We start from the raw sequence: 26,884 nt of genomic DNA on the forward strand, positions 1-26,884 counted from the left end.
CTCCCTTCCCAAAGTCCAGCTGACCAGAGCTCTGAGGGAGGTTCAAACAGAACCTTTGTCTTTGCTGCCCAGCTTCCCTAAGGAAACATAAAGTATAGGATATGTTCAGAAGCCTGTAGGAAGGCAGAGCTCCACTGCAGTCATAGAGAAAATTACAACACAGAATTACAATACTCCAACTGACTGAAATATTTTAATTCTCTTTCAAAGCAGGGAGTTCAGCTTAAGCCACTTGCAGCTTTTCAGCTGTTAGCAGTTCTGGTTTTGTGCAACACAGTGATGAGTTCTTTGTTTTTATCTTCTTTCCACATCACTCTGTAGGACTAACCCAGAGTTAGTGCTGATGCAAAAATCTTTAAATGTTCTAAAACCTCACACTAAGTAGACGAAGAGTTCCAGTGAAGGGCAGCCTGAATTCTTTGTATCACAGACATCAATGGACCTACAGAGGAAGAGGAGACTGATCCTTGCAAGAACTACTTGAAAACCACAGGCCCTGGAAGCATCACAGAGGAACTTTCTATTGAAAAAGTAATCAGGTTATCTCATTTAGGATGCCTGTTGGCTTATCTACTTATCCAACAGCTCCACAGGGTGATTCAAAGCAAATAAACTAACTAGGCTTCCCTAAGTCACTGACTCAGATATCCAAGTTTAGGTGCTTCAAATTAAGCAATGTGAACAGCTTAAATGCAGTGAATGTTTTTGTGGCTGCTGCTGTGCCATCAGAACTCTGCAGTCCTTGCATTTGTATCTTAGTGTCTATTGAAACACTGAGAAAAAATGAGGTTAATTCTTCAAGAAATGTGAATTTTGATGTAAAAACCTGTCTGGATGCTATGGAGTAGCATCCCTCTACAAAATCTGAGGGACGTATCACATCCAAGCCATATATTTGAACATTATGGAACTTCAAGAAAATTAAATAACAGCTTTTAGCCACTGTTGCCCTGCCATTCCCTCTCAGGGCTGTGCCTCCCATCCAGTGGCAGCCCCTGTTAGTGAGTGAGTGACAAACTGGAGAGAGTTCAGAGAGAAGGAACCACAGCAGGGCTGGGGGGACTGACTGACAGGAAAGATGAAAGGAGCAATCTCTGTGCAGGTCTTGACTAAAAGGTGTCTGGGTGCAGCAGAATGAACTTGATAGAAATCATACATATTTGAAGATTATAATTAACTGTTATGGATGGAGAATAACTAATTAGGGTTGTATGAAATCAGATGACTTGAGAAATTTATATGCAATGAAAGAGGGATAATAAAGCATAAATGCTTTGACAATCACATTTTGTAGTAATTGCTGCCCCCCCTTGCTTGCAAAACTTAAAAGCAGACAAATTATATTTTAAAGAACACCAGGAGAAATGAGGCATTTAAACATAGGTGATTTGTTCTGACAGCACAAGTTTGTCTACAGTTGGGATGATTCCAAAAGCTTTGGGTCTGAAATGACAATCTCCAAAATGAAACATTACATCTAAGTTATTGCATCTCCCCAAAATACTTTAATGTCTGTTAATTGTCTCCCATTTTCTCAATTAAACATTCCTTAAACATGCTACTGGAAGAGTCTTTTCTTTCATTAGATCAGCAGCCTGGGTTTCCCATTCCAGCTGATCTCTGGGAAAACAAAATTGGAAGAAGGATGTTTACAGGCTAGCCTATTTAATTTCAATTTCCCTTGCTCTGTGTTAAAAGAAGACAAGTTACTGCATTTCCTTTTGTCTTCAAGAAAGTTTTGGAGAACAGTCAGCATTTGGGAAATGTTGGTCTGTCTTTGTATTTCCTTTGGAGCAGGAGCCAGAGTTCTTGTTATTGAAATCTGAAATAAAGACCATATGCACTCCAAGACTACCCCTTAAAATCTAAGTAATCCCTCATCTTAGGATGAAAGATCAGTTGCTCTATTAAGAAAAACTTTTTGACACCACAAGATTAACAAAATATGCAGGGTCCCAAAAAGACTTTCACCTGTGTTAAAAAAATCACCTCCAGCAGATGATTCAGAAGGAAGAAAATTAGAAGACATCATTCTCTTCCATGACTTTGCAGCCAGCAAGAAGAACAAGAAATATCAGCTTCCCAAAGCACTGGAGAAGCCTGATTAAAATTATTCATGATATAATAAGCTGTGGTGACTGATCTGATGGCAACTGTAATTACCCACGTTCTTTTCAGACAGGATGAATCCTACAGTCGGAAGCCCTTCTCATCTTCCTTTCCCTTACATCACCTTTTCAGGCCATAAAACTTGGGTGAAAGACAAGATTCTAGGCAGGATTTATTAGCAGATCAACATCTTTTTTTATGGCATGGGAAACCCAATTTTAAGGCAGGCCCATGTCATGTTTCTGCATAACAGAGTACTCACAGCTGTGAGTTGAACCTGGGTCTGAATGTGTGTTGTAATTCCAGGAGGGACATTTTTCCCTTATACAGAACAAGTTTTACTGTATTCCCTGCTTCTCATGTTCCTGTGGTAAAAGGCTTTCAGATCTAAATTAACATGGTTGCTGTCTGTATAGAGGAAACAACTAAGATTCCTCTGTGGATTCATTCAGTAGCACCCACTGCCCCACCTTTCCCTCATCGTGGTTTTAACAAGTGTTAACAAATAATCCATTGCCTCATGGGCTAATGCAACACTGGAAACATTCAGACATCCAACTAGATTGTTGTCTCCAAGACAGGCAGAGGAGGCAGCTTTACCTCCCTACCCCAAGAGCTCCAATTACTGACACTCTCCTCTGTGGGAGAGGAGGAATCTTAAATGAACTTATTTAGGAACTTGTCAAGTGCCTTCTCTTATGGACAAGTTGGCAAAGAGAGCAGTGCAGTTTTGTTTCTGACAAATCATTATCTATATTTGGGGATAAGTCTAGCCTCTAAACAAGCAAATCCATTGTTTTTCTGTTTAACCAGCAGGATATAAAAATAAAAACCTGACAAACACACGCAAGAGAAACAAAGAGAAATGACAGCCCCGTGTGATAAAAGCCAAAGTTCTGCAAGATCCTGCCTGTGAAAGTGCACATTATGTAAAGCACTGCTGATTAATTGGAGGGCTGACAGGTACATCCACAGAGATGGAAAGTTTTGCACTCCTGACTCCCAGATGTGATATTTTAACAGGGAGAAGGCATTTGCTACTTTGCTGAGAGAACAGTTTTGATACAATAAAACATAATTTTCAAATTTAGGAAAGTCCTGAGAGCAAGAAGTCAGGAAGCATTTTAAGTGAGCACAGACTAACACGCAGTTAATTCACTTAGGGATGACTAAACACAGGCACATGTCACTATCTCCTGTTTCTAGACTGCATTTTTACAGTTTCATTTTGAAAGCTCCAGAGTAGAGTACAACATTAAATGGGTTTCAAAGGGCCAAGACTTTAAGAGGTTTCTTGGCATCTAAGAATGCAAACAAGTCCCATGACAGATCTTGTTCTGTGCCCCTTTACACAGATAAAATTAAACACTCCCAAAGATTTCTTAGAAAAGCAGTTGCTTGTATCTCCTCGAGCACCCCTTTCCAGTGCTCTCCACATCCAAGAGGCCCACAGCCACACCAGTATCATGAAACTCAAACTGATCTTCCCAGTCTAAAAGTGCTTTAAGAAAAAAATCAAAATCTTCCCCTGTATCAGTACAAATACCAGGTGGGAAATAGTGGCTTTGAATTTTCCCCATTTCACTTAATCACCGGGATTTCCCAGCAGCTGGAAATGTATTAATTTTTTTCAGCAAAAAGCCTCACCATTGATAAAAGATCTCAAACCCCACGGTTTTAGTAACAAAAGCTGCCCAAAGCTCACCTGCTGTAGATGTAACACCCCATGTGATTGATCTCTTTGTCTAACTTGTACCTCCTGAAGTCCTCCCAGGCATCTTTGATGGCTGTGATGGCCATGATGACACAGATGGGGATCAGAGACACCTCTGGCTGGAAGGCATTCACCACTGGCACAAAGTTCAGCAGGGCGATGAACACGAAGTAGACGTTGGCGAAGCGGTGGAACTGCTCGTAGATGTTTTTGGGGAGGAAGGTCAGGATGGTGTATTTTGTGGTCTTGATTTTATTGGAGCCGTAGTGTCTGTTTGGATTTTCCTTCCACTTCTGACTTCCAAAGGGCAAATTGGAGACGATCACTCGTTTGTTTTCATTTTTCTTCTTTCTTTTCTTTCCTTTTCCTCTCTTCTCCAGCTCCTCATTTTGGATTTCAGTGTCTGGGGAACCACAGCGGCAGCAGCTTTCTTTGAAGAAATGTTTCTTCCACACCATTCTAGAGAAGCAGCCTGGAACAATTCTCCTTGACATCTTGTTTTCCTCTCAAAAAGTAGCTTCAAATTGAAAACCAACCAAGTTAGAAGAGTTCAATAATCCAAATGAACTCCTGAGTGGTGGAGGGAAGAGCTGAGGTGTCCGAAGCCCAGAGCTGCCTCTCCTTCTGCTCCAGCCTCCAGCTCCCCCGGGCCAGGGCTCAGCCTGACTCAGCTGCAGGGCCCAGAGCCTGCTGGGGCTGCACCTCGCCGGGACAGAAGCATCTGGAATGTTGGGTTATTCCTGTTGGCTCAGACCATTCCCTGGCACTGCCTCTGCTCACAGGGTGCCTCTGCTCCGCCCCAGAGCAGGGACAGACCTCAGAACACTCCCAGGATTTCCACAGGTCACTCCAGGAGTTCCAGGATCATTTTATGGCCCTGGGAGTTGCCAGGAAGCTCAAAGGTGATGGGCTGAGCTTCACGTCCCAGATGTCAACACGAGATTGCTCCAAGCTCAGTTCAGACAGTATTTCTCTTTTACTTCCTCTATCTACTACTTGTTTTCATGATCATAACATGGATCATAACATGGATTATTGAACAACAACTCCCACCCCCCAAACCCAGCAAACCTCTGATTTGGCAGTTTTGGGGATGACACACAGACACAGGCAAGTGAAGGGCAGTGTACCTGCACTGCCCCTCAGACCAACCCTTCTCCTCTGATATACCCAAAACCTCCTCTCTTACCCAGTCACTCCTTCCAGTCTCTCTTTTCTTCTCCCCCTTTGGTCCTCATGCCTCTGCCACATGAATATGTAATTTCCAGGAGAGCTAATGACAGGTATGCAAAGCACAGTAATATTTTCTCTGTAGTCTGGTTTTAAGGGGAGGTGAAAAAAGGAAGAGACCTAAATATTTAAACTTCTTCTAAATGAAAACTCTTATCTACTGCATTATACAGTGATAAGCTGAGCAGTCTCAAGTCAAGTTGGTGCTTGGACAAGAAACTCTGATGAAATGGAAATGTTGCAATAACAATTACACATGAAAGTATTTCTTCCTTCTGAGTCACTCCTGAGCAAACAGCTCCCTGCAGGTGTTGTACCATCCCATCTATTGATCCCTCTGCTTACTGGAAGCCCTAGAAATTGTTTTTCAGTTCCTGATCGTGATTCACCTTGAATGTTGTTGATCACTTATTCTTTATTAATGGGTTCAGTGTGAAACATCTTACATGTTTTTAAACAGCCTCAGTTATCCTTTCCAGACTTGGATAAGTTTCATTTTTCCTCCAGATCCTTCTGCTCCCTGGAGAGGATGTTGTGTGGGTTGGCAAGCTGGTTTGAAAACTTGGAATGGAAACCTGTATATCAGCACACACTGCTGGGACATGGAACAAAGCTCCAGTGATACTGAGATGATTTCAGTGAGATAAGTAAGGCATTTTAAAGGTAGAAAAAATTCTTTTCTAAGAGCTTTTCCAATTTTACAGTGCTCCAAAGGGTCAATGAGGGAATTACTGCACAACCAGATGAACAGTTTCCGCCCCAATAAACACAAGGGAAAATAATTGGTTTTGTTTACTTACTTGTCATATACCCTGGTTTTACAGGAGTTTATTGTCTTGTCATACTGGTGTTTTCTGTAGTCCTCAATAGCATCCTTAATCATGCTGGGAAGCAGCACCACAACCAGAGGCAGCAGAGTGACCTCCCTGTGGAAGACTTCCACTTGTGGGAACCAGATCAGAACCACCAGAAAGAAGAAGCAAAGATTGCCCAGCCTGAAAAGGGAGAAAATAAATTAAAAGTAGTCAGAAATGAAAATGTGTCTTTTCCTTAATGAACAACACCCATTTTGTGTCAAAGGAACATTAACCATTCCACTCCTATGCCCTCCTTTTCCTTTCTCCAGAATGGATTAACCAGTTGCTTAACCAAGATGATAATTATTTCTTCAGAGGAGCCTGTGAGATACATTTTCATACTATTATAGCTAACTCCATTTCCCCACATCTTACAAACACTATTTACCAGGAGCTCCAAGGTCTTTAATGACCCCCCACTGCCTCAGTCTTGAAAATAAGCACAAAATCAAACAGCAGCCAAAGAAACCTTAAAAAAACAAACCAATGAATGAAATGTCCCGGTCAGGAATCCATGAAGGATTCCACAAGTGGAAGGTCAAATTATGAATGTGTAAATCTAATATACAGAATGAAGATTTCAAGGCTAGAGATGAATATACAATTTTCATTTCTCTTTATCATAATGATATTTCCCTGGGCATCTTTTTGACATGATTAATTCTGCTGAGGGGGTACATAATTTGAAATGAGCACTTGGACAGAAAGCTGACCTGCACTTGCACATACATTTATACTGTTTATGGGTTGGTAGAGAGTCACTTCATGACATTAAAAAGATATCAAAACTGAGTTGCTGAAATCCACAATATTTTCTCAACACATCCAATGAATCCTCTTTGTGTTCTTAAAAATCAAGAGTTTATGAAACCAGAGGGATTTTTAAATAAAAATTTGGAATTTTTACAAAGAAAACTGTTCCAGCATTCAAACAAGACAGCTGGTCCCAGCAGTGTCAGACACTGCCAGTGTTTACTTGCTTTAATCCTCCATTTCAGTGTGAACTGAGTGACATTTGCTTACAAATAATCACCACCTAAGTGTTAGTCCTGTGGCCACTACACATGGCCCTTCTCCATTGCTCTCAAATGTCACTGTTTCAGAGAGACTCCTGGAATCTCATGGATCACTGAACGATTTTTTTTACCTGTGAAACTGTTCAAAAAGATTTTGGGGCACAAAAGTGAACCATGTGTATTTTGTGGTCTGTATCTCGTTTCCAGAATAAAAGGTAGAAGCTTGTTTCCAGTCTTTCCACTGTCTCCCACTGCCAGGAAAGATGACTCTCCATTTGTTCAGGCTGAGTTTTGGTTTGTCTCTGCCAGGAAGCAGCAGTGGGGTGGATTCTGATGGAGCCTGGGATGGAGCTCCCAGGCGCTGCCAACGGTACCAAGCTGAGTCCACAGAGAAAGCCATTGCCAGGGGGTCAGGCTGCAAGACAAAGGCATGACAAGCACTGACAAACAGTTCCACTCTGGAGAAAACTCACTTGGTGTCTGTGAGCAGAGGTTTAACACCACAAACAATCCTCCTGCTCCCTGCATTGCATGTTCAGCTTCCGAGCTCAGAGAATGCACAGAATAAAAGATACAACAAAATCTTCAATATGGAAAAATCTGTTTCTATCTCTGGGGGGAAAAATAATCCAAAATGTGTTTTCCGTGTGTTATAAAACCAAAGTAACGTGGACAAAGCCAATTTATCAGAGGGGAACAATGGCTTTTCCATCACGAACTCTCTATCTTTTTTCTCAGTCATAAAGTGCCACCAAATTTACTCAGGCATTTTTCTTCAAACGTCTGACTTTCATACAATACCCTTTCCTGTTCATTCTTACTTAAAAGGGGACTGGTTCAGGTGTTGAATGTTAATAGCTCAGACAATAAAGAACTGCAGCATCATCCTAATTTCATTTACACTCACGTAACAGTTTTCCAGAGTCTCCAAAGGAACCTGGTTTGAATGGAAAATGCCAGAGCTCAGTGCAGCCCAACACCAGCTCAGCACTTGTCAGACCTGGAAACCAAGGGGGACAAAAAGAACCCTCTGTGTCCTTAAAGCCACAAAAGCTAATAAGTGGGAGGCAGCCTGGAGGAATTATTCAGGTGAGTCACAAGAGGAATGGCCAGGACCATTCCCCTCTGCTGCTGTCTCATTGTCCACTCTGCTGGGAAGCTTCTGTTTCCAGAACCTCTTTGTCCTCTTTCTTTCCATTCCATTCCTGAGGGATGGACTGTGGGCAGTATCCAACAGGGCAGACACAGTTTTCCCATTTGGTTTTCTAGGGAGAAAACATCAGTGCAATCCAGCCTAGGACAAGTGCTGTCCCTCCATGTGTAGATGCCTCTCAAAGTTTCTACACTCACAGAGATGTATTATTATTCATTATATAAAATTCATTATATAAAATTATAATGGATCATTACCTATTTTATTCTTCCTTTTAGGAAAAGCTCTCCTTCCCACTTTTTGTCACTTTTCTAACTGTCCAGAGGAGTTACTGCAGTATCAAGAGAGGGGCAGAAAGTTAAACATGTCTTGGTGTCTCAATTCCTGAACTCCTGCACTTGGAATAAACAAGATAAGCAACATACAAGTGATTAAACTATAATCTATTTATAGCAAAGGTAAGTTGGCCACACAAAGAAATGTCAGCTACACACCCAGATATGCTGAGATGTGAGAGGGGAAACGTGTGAGCTGGTGTTAGCACAGGAGGCTGGATGAGCACTCACATTATTTCACAAGCTTCGGCAAAATCTCTGGAAAGTGAGGCAATAAAGAAAGAACGAAAATCTTTGCACCTCTCCCACAAAACTATGGAAGAAAGTATGTCCCAGAATGTTTTCAAGATTTCTGATGTTTGGTGAAAGAGTGAACCGAACAATGCACTGTAAATTAAAATGGGACCATCCACAAAGTTGTCAGGCAGCTCTTGAAAAGTCACAACTCCTTAGCAACAAAAGGAGGACTGACATATCCCTTCTGGAGAACCTGGGGTGCCCTTTGGCATATGGTACCATCAGGCAGAGAATGCACAGAATTTGGAACAATGCAACAATGGCATTAAACAATTTTTTTTTTGCCATGTACATATGGATTAAAACATCCAACTTGTATTGCTAAAAAGAGTGCATGATGCTGTTCCTGGAAGGGACATATTTTGCCTGACAGTTTTGTAGTGGCACTATGGAAAAGCTCCTGTTGGTGACAAGCCATCCCCTGCCCTGTCTCTGGGGGGATTTTGCACGTGTAGTGAACACAGCAGGGATGGATCCACTGCAATCAGAGCTGTTAACTCCACCTTCTAAAACCAAAGGCCACCATTTGGGAAAGTCTCTTTTATTTCCTTCTTCCTGCATTCAATCAGTGAATGGAACTGCCCCCATTGATAAGATTGGAACTCTGTATCTGCCCTGACCATCTGGAAAATCTGTGCTGGTGCTTTACCTGCACCCTGATAACCCTTCACAGGCAGCCCTTGCCTGTATCCAGAACATAAAGTATCCAGGGCATGGGAACACACTTGGAAACTTGAGAGAAACAGGATAAAGATACATTCCTTTTGCTGGCAGAAGAGCTGGAAGGCACAGTGGGTCTGCAGAGGTAGAAGGAATCACAGCCAGCCCTTTCCAAGTGTGGATTCCAACCTGTTCAGAGAGTTCTGCTCATCCCAGTTAAACTACCTCATACTTCTCTGGCTCCAGCTTTCTCAGGCAGGCTTATGCCTATTTTAAAATTATTTTATATATGTCATACTATACTGGGAACTTGGCATTCTTATACAAGTTGTGAACTTTCTTGTTAAGAGACTTAACAAGTAAGAAATCAGAGGGAAGTTTGCATGCAGTTGCTAGAATTTGGCATTTTTATCCCCAAATGCTTGGAGTTTATCTTCCATTTGTGAGTACTGCAATTGTAAGCCAGCAAAAGTATTTGGGAAATACTTTTTGTAAAAGGAATGTTGCAACAGACCACTGATGGTAAGAGTTTTCCTCTTGCATCCCTGTGTTGATCTTGCAAAGAGCCTTTCTCAATTTTTCATTGTATGATTGGCATCCTCCCTCTGGGTGCTTTATCTCCTCTAATCTTAAAGAAAACTCTCCCCTTCCGTGGTAGAAGCAGAACTGCAGTGGAGAGCTGTGCTGGTGCTGTCAGCAAGGAAGGATTGGTTCTGACACAAACTTCAGGAATATTCAAGTGCTCTCTCTCTTCTGAAGACTCTTGTACACAAAAAGGTATTGCTGACCAGAAGAGAAAGCTCATCAGAAGGCAGCAATAAGAAAACAATTCTCTCTCTTTTGAAGTTGCCTCATTCCTGCCAAACAACAGGCTCAGATCTCTGCATCCCACACCTGAGAGGCTGGAGAGAGGAATCCTGTCCCTCCTGTGTGTGCACAAAGGTTTTTACACAACCGTGCCTCCTGTGCTGTTTATCAAAGGGCACGATGGATCCACATCAAAAGAAAACCAATCCTGCTCACGGGCACATGGAAAAACAGCTGCAAAAGGCAGCAACACAAAGCAGTCACTTCCAGAGCTATCAAAGAAAGGCAAGGTCTGTATCTCATTTTCAAAAGCTGGTTGGGTATTTCTGAACTTCAGGGCAAAATTTCAGACAGGGTGGAGCTTATTTTTGCAAATCAGGGCTGTGAGAACAGAATCAGCACTAAGATGCAGATATGTGCATCAGCAGGAACTACAACGAAGAAAAGCTGATATTTTCACTTCTACACCTTCACTTCTAAGGCAAGAAGACATAAATTAACATAAGTCCCCTCTAAAATATTATTCAATTATTCCAAAACTTTTAGTTTATTTTATTTCCTAAGAAAGCATCAGTGATTTTTCTTCTTGATGCTCATATGGATGATGTGACACCCACTAAAAAGAGCCTTGCCAGGGAAGGTTTGGTCAAGGAGATAAACAGTACCAAGTGAGCTATTACAGACATTTCAGCCACAAACTTCTATATCTGCTTTGTAGTTACCTCCTAGAAATGTCTTTCATTTTTTGGTGACACTGTACAGAAACTCTTCCTCAGTCACAGTTCACAGAAAATATTTTGTGGTTAAGACTACCGGAAAAAGGAAAGGAGATTGGGAAGAATGAGGAAGGCAGTTACATTGATTAGCAGGATACAGACCACAGCCTAAAATTATCCTTTAGCCTTTCAAATTAGAGACATAAGACTTGCAGTATGAAAGAATGTTGTAGAATTAAAAAAGAGCTCAAAAAATCTGCTTCATTCAAAAAAAGCTGGTCAATGCAGACTGTTGTTATTCAACTAACAAGATAAATGTAATATGGATTAACAATTATCTAATGGGTTTGAGTGCAAGTTTGTGTTTGTGAGGGAAAAACAGAAAAGAGCTTTTCATAAATCTGGTGTGTCATTAGACCACAGGGCTTCACTCCCCTATTACTGAATTACACTGGCACGTTTTTCATGTCTTGACTAGATTCTCTCTCCTCTGGAAATACACTCCAAAATCTTGCAATAATAGGTTAATTAGAAGACTCTGTGCTGAGGACAGACCAGATTTCAGTGCCTGATGCAGAACTTTCCTGGAGCTTGAGCATGTTCAGGCACAACACTCTTCCCCAGGGCTGCAGCTGGGTTGTTAAGACTGGTTTGAAAATAGATGTGCTCTCAGCATCTGCTGACATCCAGGTCATGCACACAAGGATGATTATCAGATATTATTCAAGAAGGAAGTTTCCAGCTTGCAAACAGGGATGCTGGGTGCTGTGTTTGACTCCACTCTGTGAATAAGGAGCTTGCTCTGGTCTCCACATTATGTGCTCAGTTAAATAGAGAGTTAGACTGAAATGCTCTGGCTGGTGCAAGGAGTGTCCCTCTGCCAGCACACCCAAAGCTCTGGGGGGCTGTTCTTGGGACATTTGGGCCACTGGACTTCTCCCAGTGCACCATTCCCACCTTCCAACAAGGGCATTGCTTCTGCCCCCTCACCTCTGCAGCTGAGGACACTTTGGGAAGTGAGACTTGCACAGAGCTTTTACAGAGTCCAGAATGGCAAGGTGCTACCTGGAGAGTCAGATTGAAAGGGCAGCCAGGGCTGTGGTTTCCATGACTTTTCTTGTGGCTTCCTATGGCAGTGAATTCCACTACACATCCTCAAAATGTTTTATGTGCATACATATTTTCATATAAATTTCAAACATGGCTGGGAAAAGTCCATCTTTAAGGATTTGAAAAGTATTGAAGAATTTTGGGCCCAGTTATCAATTTTCTTGTTGGGCCCTGAACAACCTAAAACCAGTACTGGAGTAACAGAGTGAAAGAAGCCCTCCAAAACATAAATGAGGTGTGACTGCAGTAACTCAGTGTAAGCAAAGTAACTTCCAGGGCAGACACAACCAGGTGGCCTCAGCAAAACCCTGGGATAAGCCACCTCCAGCCAGATCCTGGGGAAAGGGAAAGCACAGAGACAGGGATGGTGGGGGGGGAGGCAGGTCAGAGTCAGGGGAAGGCAAAGTGAGGCAAATTGTAGAGCCACTGTGCTGGGAGCTCCTTTAATCAGCAAAGATTTCCTTGGAAAGCTGAAACCCATCCAGCCCAGTGTCTCTGTCTGTGTGGGGCTTTGTGCACTGCTCTCTTGTTTTCCTGAATATAACACACGAGAAACATTCCCATTGCTGCAGGTTGGGGAATCATTCCCTTGTGCTCTCATCTGGCTATTCAAAAGTCTTTTTTTGCTACTGAAAAGAGACTAATATTTGTTTCAATCCAATGTATGCCTCTATCTCCAGCTCTCTGAGTGGTCCTGCACACTACTTAATTAGAAGACCATGTGTTTCAAACTCCAGCAATGGCAGAATTTAGTTACATTTTAGCCCAGAAATGAGGACACCAAAATTAGAGCAATTGTCTGAACAATAATTTTTTTTGTTTGTTCCACTTAATATTCAAAATCAAAGTGAAGTGGCCTCTAAAAGACAATCTAATATTTATAGAGTGTATGATTATAAAGCACTTAGGATCAAAATTATGTTGCAGATGTTCATGTGGGAACTCAGCAATGCTGAAAAATTCCAAAAGGAAGCAGAAAAATTGAAAATAAACTGGAAAGTGACCAGAAGATCCTTTATATGTAAAAACCTTTTATGCAACTATGTTTTTGTCAGAATGTGCTGACTCTAATTTCGGTTCCCCAAATCTGAATGTTAAAGTGCCTCAAAGAGAATAGTTACTTATTTATGTGAATGGAAAGAAAAGCAGAGTGGCTAAAAAGGTTGCCAATTCACCAGGGCACAGCTCCATGTCAATCAAAGATCCAGGGAAAGCTCCATCAGGATCCAATCACAAGCATTACTGGGGGAACATCCAGTAACTCCTGGGTGGGGAATCAGGGGTGGGCACAGCACAAACCTGTTCTGGTCCTGTCCAGAGCAATTGTTGTCAGACATTTCTGAAAGAAGGATGTGAAAATCCTCTCAGTCCAGACACTCCTTCCTGGCAGTGTTGGACCACAGGGAGAACACCAGGAGACCTGGGAGGACCACGGGAACTGGGGGAGGATGGACACAGGTTAAGGTGCAGGAAGATGATCCCCCTTTCCTGCTCACAGGTTTCCTTGGCCTTGAAGATCACCAGAAATAAAAGAATCTGAGCACAAAATGCATAATAATAACATGTACCTGTGAAGTGCTCCTTGGAAGCATCAACTCCTTTTTAAAAACAGTAGCAAGATTCCCTACAACCCTATCTCTTTCACTTTTTTAATCCTGTACTGTCATCCTCAATAAGGTAATTGGGATGCACATATTTGCATTTAAATAAACTAGATAGTAAAATAAGATAATACAACAGAAACTATTTTATGATGCCACAAAATAGTCTAATACAAAAGTTCCCTTGTTGGCAGAGGATTTCCCCCCAAACCCATGGTAATAAAATCTGAGAGACCAAAGTTTACACTGTGCCAGGTCAAGGCTAGTTTTCCTAGAAAGGTTTATAACCACAATATTCTACCTATATCTCATTTCCTCTGCAATCTTCCTTGTTCCTCCTTCTGCCAGGTCACAGAGATACAACATTTACCTGAAGAAATGTCACCTTGTTCCAGAGCAACGAGTCACTGGAGCAGCTCAGGGGCAGTGCTGGGAAGAGGGTGAAGCTGCTCCACTCACACTGCAAATTATTGCAGGTGCCTCAATCTGCTGGAACCAGTCTGGCTCTTCCTGAAGCAGGAATTCAGGGAGAAGTGGTCTACAGTGTCCCACAGAGACAAAGAATGGCTGGGTTTGTCCTGCAAGGTGACCCAAGCCAGACCTTTTGGAGGGAACAGTAATTATTAAGTAATTTTGGGAAATGTCATCTTATTCCTGGAGAAAAATACATGAAGCAAGAGAACTTAACCCAGTCCCTTCAGAAACTGTGTCTTTACAGAATATCAGAGGTGCTGCAGTGAGGTACCACAAGCAGAGATTCAAAAGCACATTAAAAAAGTGAGATCTAGGAAAATTTCAGAAAACTTTTTTTTCTCCATTCACTCAGGCTGCACTCAGAGCACACAGGGATTGCATGTAAAGAGCAGAACTGTGAAGCAGAACTGGGCCAGGCCTGATGAAGCACCTCTTTGTTATTCAGCAGGGTAGTTACTGTATAAAACCAGGCAAGGCCAAGGAGAATGGGCTGAGGGAGGCACAGGGTGTGTCACAGGAGGCACAGGGTGTCACACTCCACACTGGCACTATTTTGGGTCTAACAGAGGCTGGTACCCTCTCTGAGCATCTCCTCACTCTGGGGGCAGATCCTTCCCTGTCAGAATCTCTGGAAGGTCAAACTCCCTCTCCCAGTCTATGTTCAAGCTCTGTGTTTTCAGTAAGGTCTGAAAGCATAAAAAACCTTAAGATAAAAAGCAAACATGTGCCTCTGGCACACTGAAGACTCCCCAGGCTTGTTTTTTGTTGCTTTGCAGCAAATTACTCGTGCAGTCTTTGCATGAGTGCAAAATCATCATGATAACGAGCAACCAGGTGTCTGATTCCAAAAATGAGAGGCAGAGTGGAATCAAAGTGATATCAGAGCAGCAAATGTTAAGACTGAACCCAAAAGGAAGTTAAGAAATCTAATTCCAAATCTGATCTTCACTTCCATCTGATTGCAACATTTGAGATCATATTATCATAACCTGTATTGTTAATTACTACTTAACCAATGGAAAGGAGGAAATTTTAATTCTGTTCAATATTACTTAAGTCTGAAATGTGCCTTTAAAGCAGAATGATAAGTATCAGACTGTGAAAACATTCTGAAGAATAGCCTTAAATGAAAAATAGCAAACCCCTTTTTTGCTATTATTCTTCAATTTCTAAAATACCCAAGAATTTAAGATACTAAATTCTAACTCATGCAAAGCTGTTTTGTTCATCTGTTCTGAGGACTATTTTTTGGTTGTAGCACTTTATACCATCACAAACACTGGCCCAAATTTCAGGTTTTAATTACTCTGTAATTAAAGAGCAGAACACGAAGCAGACAGGCACTCTGATGATTTGCAGCCAAGGTTTCAATGAAAAGAGCAAATATTTTTTGCTTGCCTGTAAAGTAGGATGGCTGATTTCTGATGCAAATTGAAAGACTGGTTATTCAAAGTACTCCATTTCATTATGACCTAAACCAGATGACATTCAAAGTCAAGCACAACAAAAAGCATTAATAAGCACAAATGCCGTGTGAGTCTGATGGAGAAATAAATCCACTTCTAGGCTGACTTTTCACATACAGCATTTTCGACTGAAATTGCACTAGGGCATGAATCTGTTCTTGAGTCAGAGGAAAAAGGGTCTTATCATCCTCTTCTTGCTTATCCTGTTGACACAGGAGAGACCTGCAGCCAAGTCTGCCCAACAAACCCTGAACTGTTACAACTGGTCCTAGAGTGTGTGGAAGAGCCTCTCCACCACTGCATCCCAAGGTGGTGTTCCTGTCAGAGCAGCCTAGTACAGTGTTACTGAAGTGATTTCAAGCTGATGGTTTTGCTTTTAAAAGCACCTGATTGCAATTTATATCTTCCCCCTGAAGGTGGTTACAACCTGCTGGTACTGGGGCACTTGGCTCATTCATCTCCAGTTATTAACTGAGCTGGGCTTGGCTCTGACCCTGAAGTGGATGATGGAAACCATAATTGTTTATGAACAGGCAATACCATGAGCCTGGGAAGTTGTCAGTCTGAGTTCCTGGAATTTTACTCATTTGTTAGTTATCTTGTGTAAGCCCAGCTGACCTGCTGTGAACAATGAACTTCCTTTAAATTCAGAGACAGATTCAAACCCTTACATTGTGTTCCTTCTTCTTTTCTATTTCTTAATTTCCTTCTCTGCCTTGAGTGCTGTGTTGCTCCTGCTGTCCCCTCTCACTCCCTCAGCACACAGTGAAGTTATAAATACCCAAATATGGGGTGCTGGGAGTCACATCCCTGCAGTGAAGGTGCCACATTTGCGGCTCCTCAGATAATGTGAGTGAGATGTTCCCCGAGCGGGTGAAGGTTAAACACAACCCCAATCTGGAGTTGCTGTTGCACCAGGCTGACCCTGCAGCTCCTGCACAGCGATTTCACAGCTTTTCTTGGCAGCAGAAGACAAAGTCTTTCGGCAAAACCATCTATTTCTGTGTCTGGTACAGCATCTCTTCATTCATCACTGCACTGCAGCGCCCCAAGACATGGTTTGTTACTGTCATGTGAATTCTGCAAAAGAAACTATTTGCAGGAGTAGATTCCTCTTGGACAAAACCCACAGGTCAGGTCTGTCAATCCTGCCATTACACAACAGTCCAAGGAATCTGTCAGACCTGAGCCCCTTTTTCAGGGAACACCAGCATGAAAGGCAGTGCCTACACCCTGAGAACCTTGTTCACAAGAGCTAATTGTGACCTCTCCCCCAAGGAGCTGGACTGCCCCTGCTAAGAGAAAAGGGAGCTGTTTTTAAAACTGAAGTGTCAGTGTTCCTAGTCTGGGGCATGGCATTGCATAACCTGACTTCCTAGTAACATTTGCCAATCCTTTTATCAAATTCTTCCAGTATTAAGTATGTGCTTGATGGAATTTTTGATTTTACAACACCAAGAAATAAAATTGGGGTCTCTTCTAAAACATATTACCCATAATTTCATAAAATACAGTTATACAGCATATACAGACACATTCAGGGTGATTTCCTACAGAAATCTGAAAGAAACAAAGCCAATTTCAAGACTATCCTATAGGGAGTTCCACCTTTTCCTGCCAAGCAAAGACCATTGCAAGCTGGTGGTGCTGGTTCTTGAGCTCAGTGGTACAACCAACATGAGGCTGTTCTCAATGTCTGTCCCAGGGTGTGCTGTACATGGATGAGAACCCAAAGAACAGCAGCACACACACCGAGGTTACAAAAGAAAATGCATTTCAGTGATTTTTCAGTGGAAAGGGGTGCCAAGGAGTTTGTACAACCCTAATTTATCACCCAGGACACAACTGAACTGGTGAGCAGTGACAGTGTCAATAAACAGGCAGAGCATTCACATATTAAAGGATTCCACATCAAATGATTCTGGCTCTAATCAACAAAAGAGCAGCACAAGAAATACTTTACCACTTCATTTAAAGGCCTCTGTCTGTTTTGCAACCATTAACCAGGTGGTCACTGTAAAGATTTGCTGATGTAAATGAACCACCCATTCTGCAAACAGAAAAATGACTGTCAGTGTCCCAGCATGGACAAAACTGCAGGAATCAGTGTCCCAGCCTTGCACTTCATCCCAGCAGGATTCCACTAAACTGTTGCCTGTAAAAATGTAGAATTGTGCAGACTGTGGGTTAACCCACATCAGCTGAGCACTTTACAAGTCCCAGAGCCCGACAAACTCACAGCTGTGATTTTAAGAGCACAACACTTTAAAGGCAAACAGCAGGCAGACACTGTGGACTTGGGGCTCTATCTCCTATATATTTGTTTCTGTATTTACAGCTTTGCAGGCCAGTCCCATTTTTAAAGAAAGATTAACACATTAGTTTGCCCCAATTACACATGTAACAGCATTAAAGTAGGTCAGGGCCATTTATTAGAAATGAATGTTTTAGTGCAAACAGTATATTTATCTTGGCGCCCTTAGGGAAATATTCTACAGATTTTTATAGAAAAAAAAGACACTCTTCTACTGACTTAGATTAGGAACATAAATTTATTAAAATCTTCCTTTTTTTTCGTAATGGACCTAGAAGGTGCCCTTTTTGAACCACAGAAACTAAAACTTCCTCTCTGGTACATGTGGTGTAAGAAACAAAAAATAGCAAGAATCTTTCCTTTTATGCAGTGTGCAAGACTAGAAGTAGAATTGGACATATGTTTCATAAGTTTACAAGTTCACAGCCCAGCTTTAGGGTTGTTTCCACCATGCAGCACTGCAGAGATTACCAGGACAGGCACAGAGGCAGCAGGTGACTGGCAAGGCACACATAAGATGAGCAGAGCTGCCTGAGAAGCTCAGAAATACCTCTACTGCAAATATTTCCTGTATCAGGCACAAGTGAGGTATAAAGCGAGTGCAGACAAGTCTTTAAGTAGCAATGCATTTGTTTTACAGCCTGCCCACCCTGGCTGCTGCTCCATTAGAGCACTTTGCTGCCCAGCAGAGCTCTCCTGGAGGCAGTTTCAGTTATGAACTGTTTGCTCTGTGCTCTCCTCGCAGGCACAACCATCACTCACTGCAGGCAAAGGGAACCAGGGGAAGAAAAACAGCTCTCCTCGAATGCCCTCATAAATTCACAGGGAGAAATAACTGTGCAGCACTACCCAAAACCTTTAGTTTTATTAATGGCAGGGAGGCAGTAATTCTGTCCAATAAATGTTCTCAGCTTCACCTACTGGTTGAAATGGAAGATGCACCATGTTGGCCAGTTCTACTTTACCTCATTATTACAGGTCCTGCAAACTATTAAATCACATAATCTGGTGACAGGACTGTCTGTGGCAGAAATACACTCTCAGAGAACAATAAGTACCGTGGGAGGTTGAGCACCAACACTTCTTCCCCTGCTCAAGTACAACTCCAAGGGCCCTGAGGAGGGCAGCAGGACAAACAAATAGAAGAATCAAAACAAATCTGAACATAACCTGGAACCTGAATGAGACCTAAGGCAGAGTGGGCTATAATTAAATGACAGCAATGTGGGAGTACTAGAGCAGAACACAGACCCCAATAGCACACAGTGACTGAATGGCAGCAGAACATCCACTGTTCCTTTCTTGCTGCATGATTTTCCCTGTCTGGAGCACGGTGAAAACACTTGCCATTCCACAGCTGTACTTTGAAGCTCCCAGCACTAGAACTCCCAGATGCCCCAAGTATTACAATAACCACAGGCAGGTCACACTCAGGGCTGTTTTCTTGAAGCTGAATTGGCTTCAGTGCAGCTGCTCCATCACTGGGGGAAATCAGCTGAACCCTCCACACTTGAAAACTATTAAATCCCTCAGCAGCTGTACCACAGTCCTAAGTGCAGAATGAGAGAGGCCTATGGGAACTGTGTGGTTATTCCATGTGAGGTTTGCAGACATGAAATGACTGATGCAAACTGTGTCAGGAGCCAGGGACAGCACTGCCACTGTCTTTTGCAGTTTGTCTAAAGAAAAATTAAGAATATACCACATTCAAACCAAAGGTGAACCAATTCATGTGCCAAGTGCACGCCTTAAGTGCCCATAAGATATTTCAGGATATATTACACATAACAGAGTTGCTTTCCCAAAATAAGTGTAGATGTATCATTGATTTCACATCTCCTCTGACCCTGCATTTTCCTGGGCTTCCAGTATTTGTCACTGCTAAAGCAAAGTCAGTTGTACCTTTGAACTAAACTGCACTGTAGAGGGGCCAGGGGCAGAGACTCCTCATAACAAGTATAGGAGTGAACAAAACCAGCTTTACTGCTCAGCCCTGCTGTAGACTTTGCTGTAGCCAACATTTCTCTGCAGCCTGGATGCAAAGGGAAACGGGGTATTAAGGTACCAGTCTGTTCATCATTCCCCTTTTCCTTCCACAGCAAGACATTTTGAATCAAACAAGTAGAAATTCAGACAGTAATACACCACAACTTCTGTGCAAACAAGAGTGAGAGTCTGCAGAGCCCCCCGGGGCAGTGCCCCAAAGAGGGGCTGCAGTGCAAGTGCCCCCAACCCTCTTTAGATCCCACCAGGAGCCCTGAACCCTCCTGCCCCAAGCCAGGCTTTGGAGGTTGCATTGCTCAAGCAACTCCTTGTTTGTTTTTCCAAAGCCTCAGAGCACAAACACCATCCAGGTTCCTGAAAGGGAACGTGGTGCTGTTGGCAGGAACATCACAGACCATTTTTTACTACAGATCTCCGAGTGGAGCCTCATTACAGTGCTATTTGCAAAAGCTGAGAGCAAGTTTGCAGCTCTCCCATGTGCTGCACAGGATTTGTTCCTCTTTCTTTTCTTTGCCAGGGAGGAACACATTCTCCAAAACAGGGTCTTTTTTTTTTTTTTTTCATTTTTAGAGAAGGCTGCAGGAGACAGGGTGGAAATGGCATCAAACCACATTTTCCACAAGATTAATGTGAACTCAACCTTGCACAGCTTAACATTTTTAATCACTCCTGTGCATATACCTTATGTGAGGACTAAAGCTAAAAAGATGTGTTTACTGAATGGTGGCAAGCCTAAAAAAGCACAAACCAGATGAATGGATACTCAAGTGTCTGCTTAATTACAGTTAAATATAGGAGAACACGTATAATTTCAGCCTTCAATACCCACACCTGGCACTACCCACTTCAGAGCTCCAGCACTCCCAGCACCAGTTTTCAGATGGCCCTGGGAATGGGGAAATGGGATTCAGGCACCATGTGGATGGCCCAGCCCCAGGGTGACAAAATCTCCTGCAGAACTGACTGTGTTGATGTTGATCTACCCACTTGTGTGCTACTTCATTTTGTCTGGTGAGATGTTCTGACTCAACGTCATGGCCAGATCCTGGATGTGTGGGAGCTTCTCCAGGGGGTCTCCAGTTCTGGAACAATCTCTTCTCATCCCTGAATTTCAGGTCACTTTAAACACTGAGGATAGAGGCCAGTGATGCCTTGCACATTATAAAAAAATGACAAAAAACCAAAGAAAAAGGTAACTAAGACATTGCCAAAACAGCAGAAGGTAACTGTATGATAGAAGAACTTCAAAAAATTAATATTTCCAGGTAAACTAGAGGCAACTACTTTACAAGCACATAGTACAGGAAATGTATCATTGGGGAGAGGGCAGCTGGGATGAGGCTTGCAGGAAAACTGCAGTTTTTACATGGATTTGCAATTTTCCATGGGGATATCACAAGGTCACCTCACCCCTCACTGAAATGCAGTTCCTGTGCAGTGGAAGGTGGTGACCAGTTAAGAGCAGAGTGACACCGTCATAAGGGCTTTGAGCAGCAGAGTTCCAAAAGCTGGAAGGGGAAATTTAGGTGGGCAGAATGTAATTATCCATTTGGAATTCAGCCAGAGCCACACAACTCTGAACTCTCCATTTGCTGCCAGCTCAAACAACACCACAGCCCCAGTGTTTGCAGCAGGACTGGCAGGCAGCTCTCAGGATAAGCAGCAGGTACCTCAGGAGCTGTTTGCAGGATGGCTGGAGCAAACCCCGCTGGCTGGGAGGGAGAACAGCCAGAACACAAGCCAGAAAAGCACCAGGCAGCATGACAAGCACTCTGGCACTTTGAAGTCAAGGGCCAAACCTTTTTCACACATTAGAGATTTAAAAAGTTATTTGGCACATCAACTTTCTTGCAAGCAACTGCAGCCATCTGGCTTTCTTTCAAAGCTCCCACCCAGACAGCTCCTTTATTTATCCAGCCCCTGGGGAACCTCACACACTCCTGACAGCTCCAGCAGATGGGTACTTTCCCTCTCAGTTCCCATCTCTCTAGATCCCTGCTTTGACTCACAGCAGCTCTCTGTTTCCAGACATGCTGCTGAAGCTGGAAACAAGTGCCAACTGAATCAGAGCTTCTCAACGAGACACTCTAAACTGTGTTCTCAGCACTTAACAGGCCATCTACAATCCTCTGGGCACGTGCTCTCAGCCTGTGTTCCTGCACTACTGCATTCTCCACACTGCATTGGAGGGACCAGTGTTCCCCCGTCAGCACCCTCAGGGTCACCCAGGTCCTTTCACCTGCTCCCTGCTGTGCTCTGGGTGCTCACCCAGAGTATCCAAGCACTGTCTGAGAACAGCACAGCAGATGCAGAGCAAATAAACCCTCCCCAGATCCTCAACTGTTCCCTCTTCTCACTCACTAAGAGCATAAGTGACTTTTGCTGCTTTCTGAGCACCTCAAGGAAAGGGGAGAGCTCCAAGAGTAACAGTGAAAGCCAGAGATTCCTAAGAGAAAATGTGGCATACACTGGGAGAACACTTCTTGCTATCAAGATTAGAATAATAGTTGTATCATTTATAAACATATAAGATTTATGGATTCTCCTTCATTTTCCTGCTGTAGGGGATGAACCTGTTCTGAATTGAGAGCTTGAAAGGAAACTCTTGTGAGGTTATGCCCTGAACTGTTGAGTTTAGAGGCACAGAATAATTTACACTGGACAAGACCCCCATGCCAGAGCAGGGCCAACTTCAGAGGTAGAGGAGGTTTCTCAGGGCCTTGTCCACTCAGGTTCTGCAAATCTCCAAAGACAGAGGCACCAGAGATACTTCTTTAGGAAGTTCAGAGATGTGCAGACTAGAGGCTGACAAGGATACCAGTTCTTCTGTGTGACTGGGATAGTTCTAGGGAGATACTCCCTACCCAAATATCCATATTCACATTCCAATCTTTCTTTAGCCAAAAGGAAAGGTGAGAGTCTTGCAGAGGATAATTTGAGAGAATCTGTCTGAGATAACACAAGGAGCCTGTCTCTTCTAATTATTTCCTGTCTAGGGAAATAAATCTACAAGGTCAATGCTTTAAATTAAGTATCTACACTTAGGAGGTGTAAATATCCAGCAAAGGATAAATAACAATTTCCTAAATATCCTGGGAAAAATAGCCCCATCCACTATTACTGTAGCACTGTGGATGTCCAGAGTTTAAACTGATGAACATACTTAGAAATCTCCCCAATTTCACACTGCCCTCCTTCCTTCAGTCAACTGAGTCAGTTAAACACAATATAAACTGCAGGTGTTGTGGGAGAGGTGGGCATGACCTGAAGGTTACAGCCTTTTATTCAAGTAACTTAAATATTTATTTTTTTTAGAGCCACTTGAAGTTATACAAGGCAGTAGAAAAAGGAGAAGGAACCATGTACTCTTTTCTCTCTCTGCATTTCAGAACCCACTCGTGCTCCAGAGAGGTACAGACTAAAAGGCAAACTTTTCTGTAGCCAGATTATAATATGTCCCTAGTTTGTTATGAGTGGTGTGCCCTTATTTTTAATTATCAGTTTATTACATGTTTTAGGGCTGTTAAACTAATTAGCTACTGCACCAGAAGTGGAACACCTGCATTGTTTCCAACACAAAGTAGTTAAGCTTTAGCAGAGTGATTCAGAGCAGTTTTATTGGATTCAAGGATTTAATCAAAATTAACATTCAGGAAAGTATGACAGTTGTTTTCATTCAAAAATGACCTGCAACAATGTCTTTAACACAGCTCCTTTGACACCATTTTCATTATGTTTAACTAAACCAAGGCCTTTTTGAAACTGGCAGCTAAACATTTAAGTCTGGGTTTAATTGAAAGCTCAGTTAATGGACACGACCAATCTGAAAGTGTATATTGGGATCAGAATATGGTCTGAATAGGCTTGGTCAGCAAAAGCAAGACTGTGAATTTTTCATTGAAACCATCTGAGATATGTGAAAATTCTGCCTGAGAGGGTCCACCTGCCACTGTACCACAGTTCTGTGGGGCTGGACAAGGACTGGTGACCCCAACTCGATGGGAGAGGCTGTGAGAGCTGCAGCCAGCCCAGCTCTGTCCCCCTGGGCACAGCAGGGACACGGGAGCTCCAAAGGGACCTTGGAGCTGAGGTGTCAAAGCTGCATCAGGGGGCTGAGCTGGTCCTGCAGGACTGGGAGCAAGGATAAGGATCAGAAGTGAAGGATTAGAAGGGAAGCCAACCTCACACACCCCAGTAAGTGCCAAATAAATAGTTCAGGGGTTTAAAGCTGTTATTTGACTGTCAGCAAACAAGAGCCACAGCCACACTCAGGCCTATTGAATAAATTATTCAAAGTACAGCAGCACAACTCTCATAATTTCCTGGCAGAAACCTTTTCCTCTGCTCCTTGAACATCCCCAGCTGGTCAGGCAGGAACCAGCCATGGCCATCCTGGTGTGTTCTGTCCTCTGCCTCCTCACTGCCCAGCACACCCTGATGGAAAGGAGCAAATCCTTTTAAGACAGCCCACGTTAAAAAATTGTGATGGCAAAGTCAGGTTAAAGGTTAAGGAGAGCAAGAAGCCATGATGCAGTTATGTTATCTACTTGGAAGAACTGCTCTCAAGTCCACTAAAACTAACAGTGTCTGTGCCACTAAAAGACAAACAATAAATACAGAATGCTATGCTGTGTGATTTTCTGCATCAATTATTCCAGCTGGGGTTTATTATTAGGTTTTATTTAAAGGGTGGCACAAGGGTTTGAACAGGCTAAGTGGCAAGGAAGCAAAGCTTTATAGGACATTTTCATTTTCAAGCTCCTGATTGCAAAGCAATATATTCTTTCAGCAGCCAACACTGCCAGAGATGTTGGTTTAGATTTTTATGTGAGCTTTCAAAAGGAAAGAAGGACTTGTAGCCAAGCAACACATTTGAACAAAAAAATTGCTGGTGGCACTGCCAGAACAAACTCCCAAAGCTCTCCATTAGCACCTGCCCTGCAGAGCCCTGGGGGTCAGACCTTGCTCAGGTCACTGTGATCCTGGCTGGGCAGGGGCTTGTGTTTGAGCCCCCAGGGCACAGCAGTGCCTGTCACAGCCCAGCAGCAGCATTTGGTGTGCTTGGCACTGTGCTGGGATGAGCTCCTGGTGTTCCAGGTCAGCCCCAGAGCTCACAGGGCACTGCAGGGCCACCTCTGACTGCACAGGTTGTGCTTTCAGCAGGACTTACTGCCAGACATTTCAGGACATCAGGAAACTATAATTTAAGCCTTATTTTCAAGTGTTCTTGGCAATTTGTGGCTCTTGCTGAGAACTCCTGGGCAGATTTGCAACAGAGCCAGGATGGAGTCACAGGCAAGTTCCTGACAATCTGCCACCTTCCCAAGGCAGATTTTCTGAAGGAATCTGTCCTACCTTAGTCCCTCACCATCATTCACCTGACAGCAGCCCAAATGTGCTCAAAAGAAAGGTAAAGCCAAGAGGCTGAGTTTGCAGCAGTGTTTCTGGGGCACAGGTTTCAGCAAACTGCTGCCCTGGTGGGGATCACTGAGAACACACTCCCTCCTGTTGGCTGCAGGGATCAGAACAGTGAACAGAGATGAGAAACTAAGATACAGATTGGCCACGGCAGCTTTCCTGACCTTTTCCTGCTTCCTCTCTGAAACCTGTGCTCCCTATTTAGTTCTCAGAGGAGCAGAGGAAGAAGGGGGTTCTGAGCAATGGAAGGGAACTTGCCAGCAGGTCAATCTTTGGAGCTGCTGCCACTCCGTTTTCCTGGGCATCTCTCAGGGCACTCATCCATGCTGCTCTGATGCACAGAACTTCTTTGCTCTGAAATGTAACACAAGGCTCAGTAATGGCCCTTTTAAGCAAAAACTCCATTGCACTTGCCTGTGTGTAAGGGAAGATGACAGCAGTGACACCCAGGCGGGTTTGTGACACGAAGATTTGTGTCTCAGTAGATTTATGTCATACATGGACACTGTTCATCCTCCTGGGAGAAGAGAATATCTTTTTTCATGTTATCCAGTATGACTTTCCTCAAGCTCTCTGATTGAAATAACTTGAAAAACACAGTCACAGTTTTACAGATACAGATGGAAAATGGCACTTAACAAAAATGCCAGGTTAAATGACAGATCAAGCAGTTAGGAAAAGCTGCAGATAAGAATGATTCAGAGTTACTGTTCTCTTGATTTGTTTAGAGAAAAGGGATTTTATTCTTAAGTAGCGGATTGAAATCTTGTGGATTGAATTAGAAGAAAAATCTGAGGCTGTCTGCTCACTTCTCCTACTGTTAAAAAAATAAAATATTTTAAAATCCACTTCATATTCTCAGTCCTCATCTGTGAAACCACCTTGTGAGATATCCTGCAGCAGAAAGAAGCAGCAATAACTTCAGGGCCTCTGTGTCTATTTGGCAGCCAGTTAACTTGTCAACACAGGGAGATGTACCATTAAGCTCTAACAGTATAGCCTATTCTGGCATAATTGTTGCATAATGATTTCCTTTGACTTTTCCACACGAAAAAACCAGCTTGTTTATAGCTCATAATACTCCAGCATTTTCATTTCAGACAAAAACACCAAGTTAGAAACAAGATAAAGTTAAATTTGAATTAATATTTCTCAAAATGGTTATCCATCTTTTCCACCCCTGGCAGGAGTGGGATTTATGGACAGTCCCTCCCCTGCATGGTCTCTCTCCTGTCTTTGTACAAGCCATATGCAGCATAACACAGCTCAGCATTAGGGGTGGGGTTGCCATTCCTGTTTACCACACCTGGCACATCCCAATACCGCACCCTTTCCCCCCTAAACTCCCCCCCTTTTCCAAACCTCAGACAAATCAGCCTCGCAACACCCCCCAAAGCCACCGAACTTCGCTGCCACCGCTTTGGTTGCAGCAGGAGGAGGAGGAATGTGGTCTCCAAGGTTACTGGGACGCGAGTTCTTTGGAGATTTCAGGCAGCTCATGGAGTCACCCAGAGGAGATGAGTGCCAGGGTGGGGAGAGCCCTGAGAGCCACACAGACATCATCTGCACTGCCAGGGTGGGCAGTGCCCTGCAGAGCCACACA

General features: G+C 43.1%; 1 protein-coding gene across 7 annotated transcripts in view; it reads right to left on the reverse strand.

Annotated features, from left to right (window-relative positions):
* ATP10B (ATPase phospholipid transporting 10B (putative)) overlaps positions 1-26,884 on the reverse strand; it is a 200,122-nt gene that overhangs the window by 38,651 nt on the left and 134,587 nt on the right. For 2 of the 7 annotated variants that reach the window (XM_027643440.1, XM_027643442.1), the window contains 3 exons: positions 8,337-8,471; positions 7,058-7,341; positions 5,854-6,048 (listed from right to left, as the gene is read on the reverse strand). In XM_027643440.1, the coding sequence (XP_027499241.1) occupies positions 5,854-6,048; positions 7,058-7,326 (464 nt within the window). In that variant the 5' untranslated portion in view covers positions 7,327-7,341; positions 8,337-8,471. Of the gene's footprint in view, positions 1-3,814; positions 5,425-5,853; positions 6,049-7,057; positions 7,342-7,833; positions 7,969-8,336; positions 8,472-13,303; positions 13,722-26,884 lie in introns of those variants that run through there. The other 5 variants (XM_027643439.1, XM_027643441.1, XM_027643443.1 and 2 more) reach the window with 5 other exon arrangements.

The sequence above is a fragment of the Corapipo altera genome, unplaced genomic scaffold, assembly GCF_003945725.1.
Source record: "Corapipo altera isolate COAL_440 unplaced genomic scaffold, ASM394572v1 75, whole genome shotgun sequence".
In the NCBI taxonomy this organism is placed as follows: Eukaryota; Metazoa; Chordata; class Aves; order Passeriformes; family Pipridae; genus Corapipo; species Corapipo altera.